Below are 6,183 nucleotides of genomic sequence, written 5' to 3'. Positions count from 1 at the left end.
GGGCCAGAAATAAAACCTACACAGGCTACAGGCTGAATCCAGCCCACAATTGCTTAAAGTTTGGCTCAATATTTTAAACAATGTAATTCGTTGCTAACATTTAAAAATCAGGAGAGTTCACATAAGTATCCAGACTCCTGACGTTTTTTGAAAACCTGGCCAACCAGCCCGCTTTCTAACACGGCAACCGCCGATCAGAGCAGAGTGGTGGTGGGGCATGTGCTGTCCAGTTCTCATGATGTCCGTCCAGCCTTTCCATTCATTCCCCTGCCTCCTGGGCCTTGAGTTCGTGAGCCCTGCACTAGACTGCAAGTTTCCGGAAGGCAAGGACCACCTATGTCTTATCTGACTTTCCAGCATCCAGCCCAGGCCCTGGCATGCTGTGAGTCCTCAATAAATGTCTGTCAGATAAATAGAATGTCTTTTGGTCGCATACATCACATTTCTCCCAATATTAAAATTATACGATTATCATAGTCCTCTAGCCTAGATCTCTGAAGCAGATTGGCATCATAAGTATACTCTTGATTTGTGCCCTCTGTCCCACCACCTAAAGCCATTCACATGTCAATGGACTGCCCCAACATCTTCATTCTGTCATTTGACCTCTATTCCTCCTAGCAATCTTCTCTCCAAATGTGGACAGCAATGCCTACCTCAGGGGGTCACTAGGAATCATGCATAAGACCACGAATGTCAAGCATGGTATGGTAACTAACTAGCGCTTATTTTTACGACATGATGAGCAGTGTTTTATCTCTGAGATAGCGAATGTCTCCCCACTCTTCATTAGGTCATGTGATTTTAGTTTTGTGCTTTTTGGTTTGTTTGTTTGTTTGTTCGTTTTCAGCCAAGCCCCTAAGGAAGAGATTACAATAGAAATCTCTATATTCTGAGAATTTTCTAAGTCCTCTCCTCAGGAACACTCACGGGGTGAAGATCTTATCGGGAGGTTTGTATTCCTTATCAGGGCCATCAGCGGCCCTCAGGGGGAAAATGAAGGCAGGTCAGAGCATACATAACTAGCAGTTCTTGCTCATTTCTGCATGTTCAAACCTCGCTTTCCTGAGGACGTGAATCCAGGGAAAAAGCATGAAGTGGATTGGGGTCCTCAGCCTGGTGGCCCTCTCAGAATGCTTAGTCACGTAAGTATGGGGACTGCAGGTAGCACTGGCTTTCTTTCTGGGCTCTTTCTCATTGTCCTCTTATTCTTTGACCATCCAGGGTTAGAGAAAGAAATGCAATGATTCCCTGTCTTAAAGTTCAAGTCTCCATTTATTGATGAGTAGCTTGCCATGTGCACTGTGGGGCGCAGAGGTTTGGGACGGGCTCGTGGGGATGCACAGCTCCAGGTTGCACATGGGCTATGTGAATGGTGCTCTCGGAATTGGCCAGGTGTGGTCTCATCCAGGGACATCTTTTCTCTCAAACTTGCTTCTAGGTCTTCTCCCTGCTCTCGCCCCATGTCCGCGTGTATCTGTCTCTGCGTCTTCATCTCTCGATCTCTCTCTTCTATCTCTCCATCCCTTTGGACGTCTCTATGCATGCAATACTCTGTTTTTTTCTGGTTTGATTCTTTTTTGTTTCTGTAGCCTCTTTAATTTCTCTAATTTATTCCTCATCTCTTGGCTTCCTCTCCCCACTTCTCTTCTGCTCGGACCCTGGAGAAAGATCAGAAAGGCGACTTCTAGGCCTGGTTTTGCCTAACGAGCAGTGTGACTCCAGCCAAGTCACAAACTCCCTGCATTTCAGATGCCTCTCCTGTAAAAGAGGACTGTGATTCCTACTTGCCCGCGCTCCCAAAGCTTCTTTGAGAAAGAGACAGTGAGATGACAATGGTAATGGCAATGGTAATGGCTGTCATTGTCGAGATCGCCTGTATGTCAGGTGCATTTCATCTATCATCCCACTTAATAAATACCCAAAACATTCCATGTGAGGGGAGGATTATCATTCCACTCGTTGGGGAACCCGAGGCTCCAAAAGGTCACATGGCTTACCCAAGATGACAGCGGAACCTGTATTCAAACGCAGGTCCCCTGCCATGGTCTTTCCATGGCGTCGAGTGGCGTAACCCAATAATAAGTTGATGTTCATGAAAATGCTCGGAAAATACACAGTGTAACAGCAAGCAAGGCGTGGTGGCCACACGGAAACACGGGGCAGTGGATCGCTATCTTTTTTATTTCCTTTTCCCGCTGAAAGAATCCCTCTGATAAAGATCAAGTCCATGCGAGAAAATCTCAGGAGAAGAGACCTGCTGAAGGATTTCCTGGAGAAGCATCCTTACAGACTGTCCTATAAGTTTTACAAGCAATCGAACTCGGAAGTGACTTATGAACCCAGGAGAAACTACCTGGATGTAAGTGCGGTTGGTGGTGAGGGATGTGGGGTGCCCCACAACACCCCCTAGAGCTCTGGCCAAGAGCTGAGGATCATCTGGAGGTGGGGCTCCTGCAGGCAGCAACGCTGGGGAACAAGGATCCCATCCCCGGAGGAGAAGGCACACTCCCACCCTCGACTTTTGGTCTGTGGGGACTGGGTCCAGCAATGACCAGGTGGCAGGTTAACATCCGTTTCTGTGCCAATGGTATATCATTGGGCACCTGTGAATCACGGCACTTGGTTTGACAGATTCCGTTTCTTCTGAACTGAGTTATATTATATTTGAAGGGTAAGCCATGTCTGATCAGACAACAAAGCCAACTGTGAGTTAAGTTTATACCCTAGGCAGAGGAAGTTTAGCCTCTGCAGCTCCAAGAGTGACACCAGTAAAAAGTCATTGAGCCCCTACAGTGTGCAAGGTTATAAAACACTAACATTACGGTTATCGTTATTGATAACAAAGGGTATCGTCTCTTCCACAAGAGGAGACGGGCAAAGATTAAATAAATGTCAAATGCAAGAGCTACCTGTATGGTATTCACGTTACATGTTTTGAGGATAGTGGAAGTAGCCTAGGGTGACCTAAGAGACCTGCCTGGAGGAGGAAGCACTCAAGCTGGGCCATGAAGGATGGAAAATTTAGAGAGCTGCAGGGGAGGCTGGAAAAGCTTTCAAGTGAAGTCACTGGCCCGAGCAGCAGTTGTGGACGTTTAGAAAGTGATTTCGGGAAACGCGGGACATCGTGACAGAGGCAGGCACCCTGAGGATCGGGGGTGGCCAGGGCAGTCAGGCCTGCCCTAACCACTCCCACCCGGCCCCCACAGCTGTACTACGTTGGCAACATCAGCATTGGAACGCCCCCTCAGGAGTTCAAGGTCATCTTTGACACCGGCTCAGCTGACTTGTGGGTCCCCTCCATCTACTGCTCCAGCAAGGCCTGCAGTGAGTGCCCCCGAACCCCACCTCAGGGCCCCCCTCAGTCCTTGGCAGGCTGACAGACATGCACCCCCTGTGTCTGCAGCCACACACAACGTCTTCGACCCCCGGCTGTCCTCCACCTTCCGGAGCACACGCCAGCGCATCCGGCTCATCTACGGCTCGGGGATCATGTCCGGGTTTCTCGGCTACGACAACGTCCAGGTAAGGTGGGAACCGGAGGCTGCGATGCACCTGGCCCTGGGAGCAACCACTGCTCACGGGACCAGATGCAGGGTCAGCGGGGAGCACGCATTCATCCCAAAGTCCCCCAGCACCTGTGGGGCCGCATCCCTGGGGAGATCGTGGCCCTGCTGACAGACAAACCTCCAGAATGGCTAACCCGGAGAGTGGGTTCTTGTGCAGGAGGGGCCTGGTGGCGTGTGTTTGTAGCTCCTTTCCCCACAGTGAGCCGAAGGCCAACTTTGCCCGGAGAGGTGAGGAACAACTGCCCATTTTTACATTCTGGGCATTTTCACTGTAATAACTGGTTTAATCCTGCAGCAACCCCACGTGGCAGGCACTATTGGTATCTCCATAATACAGATGAGGCAACTGAGGTAAAGAGACTGAGTGCTTTGCCCCAAGTCACACACCTGGAGGCACGGAGTATTTTCCAAGAGAGGGCAGAACTGATCTGGGACCTCTGGGGGCTGCAGAGGGCTCCGGACACTAGGGCAGGGAAAGCAGGGGGCCTCAGATGCCGGAGGGCCCTGATAAACATGTTCTTACTTTGGGGGACCTTCGAAAATCTAATAAAAACTACAGACTGCCTCCCCAAAGTGACTGAATGCACACACACACACACACACGCGCGCGCGCGCGCATCCAAAAGAGTGTTTCCCAGGCAGACTTTTCACAAGGCCCCTGGCAGCTACATGATATAAGTGGCTTCTGCCTCCTGGGGAGGAGGGGCAAGGGATGCAGAATCCACAATGAAGTGCAACGGATTCGCTCCATTTCTGTCATCAGATCATGGTCATGCCAAAAAGAAGACGACCCTTCTCTCTACTCACTAGGTCCTCAAGTGGGAGCCACTCGGTCCCACTCTGAGTCTCGGTTTCCCCGCCTGTAAAACATGAATAAAGCGTATTTGACTAAGTAGGATGATGCGAGCAGGAGGAACAGGGTGTTGGTTAAACTCCACAGTGTTGCACAAAGGGATCTGGCTCGTTACCGCCATCTGAGGTCAGCCCAGGGCATAGCCAGGCCTCGGTTGGCCCCTGTGGTACCAGTGACATCTGCCCACCCACCTCCACCCCCGCCCAACCCCAGCCCCACTTCCTAAACCTTTATACCAGAACAACCTCCTCTCCCACAGATCGGAAGCCTTGTGGTTGTGTCCCAGGCTTTTGGCCTGAGCCAGAAGGAGTCCAACAAGTCCTTTGAAAATGGGACCTTTGATGGCATCCTAGGCCTGGCCTACCCCAACATCGCCTTCCGAGGGTCCACCCCCATCTTTGACAACCTGTGGAAACAAGGCCTCATTTCTCAGAACATCTTCGCCTTCTACTTGAGTAGGTAAGTGCTTCCGGTTGCATGAAAAATTATAGACTACCTGACCCAGAGGTTCTTGAGAGACAGTCTAATCCAGGGATCAGCAAAGAGTGGCCCCAGGCCACATCTGGCCCGCCACTTGTTTTTATAAATAAAGTTTTATTGTCACACGGCCCTGCTTTGGCTCTATGACGGCAGCACCATGAAGTTGCAATAGAGATCACGCAGCCTGCGAAGCCTAAAATAATGACGATCCGGCCCTTTAAAAAGTTTGCCAACCCCTGCAGTTCAGTTTCTCCCTTTGACAGATGAGGGAACTGAAGCTCAGAGAGGAGCTTTGCACAGAATTCCCCAGTCAGGTATTGGTAGCGGCAGGACTCAAACTCAACCTGTGGAACTGTCCCCCATGGTGGGTGGTCAAGCCATCAGCAGGTGTCCAGTCACTGAGCTAGATAGATGAAGAGCTGAAGTCCCCGACGGGTTGAAGGTCTGGGGTGTGGGGGCGGGGTGGAGCACAGACTAGAGGAGGACCCTGTTAACGGATTGTGTCTTCCCACTGAAGGCAGAAGTTTTCCCCACAGACCCACATAGAAGGCAGAGTATGGCTGAGGCTGTGGCCTCCGGGGGGACCTATGTTCTTGGCTCCACAGCATGAACTGAAGAAAGTTATTTAACCTCTATAAGCCTCTGGGACACTTGTACCCCATCGAAGGAGACGACTCATTCAACAAATATTTACTGAGCTGGGGACCACTCTGTGCATGTGAAGAAGACAGACAGGAGGGAGAGAAAAGGCAGACAAGAAATAAATAAACAAACAAAGGGAAAAGATAACTCCTGGTCAGATACTCTCGATCCCCCTTTTCACGGGCGGGAAAGCAGTAAAACAAGGTGGCGGAATGTTCAGGAGAGAGGAGAGAGGGGTTTTAGACAGGCAGTGGCAAAGACCTCTCTGACCTGAGACCTTGTGATGGGGGAGAAGCAAAGCTCCATCAGCGGGATCGGGGGAGATGCAAGGAGTGGGTGCAAAGGCCCCAAGGCACGACGGAGGAGCAGCAAGGAGCCAGTGTGGCTGGATAGCTGGAGGTGGGGCCGTTTGAAGTCTTCGTTTGGAGGAAGGGCAAAGGCCGCCCTAGGGTTCTGTTCTAGGCGGGAGTGGAGGCCTCTGGCGGAGGGTTAGGCAGGGAGAAAACGTGACCTGAGCTACAGTTTTGAAAGCTCACTCTGGGTGCATGCTGGAGGATGACGGACTGATGAGGAGGAAAAGGAAGGCCAGGGAAGAGGCTGAGTACGCTCTCTAGGGGAAGGAGGGCTGCAGCTTGGTCC

At 51.0% G+C, this 6,183-nt stretch overlaps 1 protein-coding gene across 1 annotated transcript in view; it reads left to right on the top strand.

The window, feature by feature from the left end:
- The first annotated feature begins 1,092 nt into the window (after window positions 1-1,092).
- LOC102888000 (pepsin F) overlaps window positions 1,093-6,183 on the top strand; it is an 8,976-nt gene continuing 3,885 nt past the window's right edge. Inside the window, exons 1-5 of the mRNA XM_006911352.1 lie at window positions 1,093-1,145; window positions 2,206-2,362; window positions 3,210-3,327; window positions 3,407-3,525; window positions 4,682-4,881. Coding sequence (XP_006911414.1) covers window positions 1,093-1,145; window positions 2,206-2,362; window positions 3,210-3,327; window positions 3,407-3,525; window positions 4,682-4,881 — 647 coding nt within the window. The remainder of the gene's footprint in view (window positions 1,146-2,205; window positions 2,363-3,209; window positions 3,328-3,406; window positions 3,526-4,681; window positions 4,882-6,183) is intronic.

This window comes from Pteropus alecto, unplaced genomic scaffold, assembly GCF_000325575.1.
Source record: "Pteropus alecto unplaced genomic scaffold, ASM32557v1 scaffold43, whole genome shotgun sequence".
In the NCBI taxonomy this organism is placed as follows: Eukaryota; Metazoa; Chordata; class Mammalia; order Chiroptera; family Pteropodidae; genus Pteropus; species Pteropus alecto.
The sequence above is the reverse complement of the archived record's forward strand: the minus strand, read 5'-3'. Positions and strand labels throughout refer to the sequence as shown.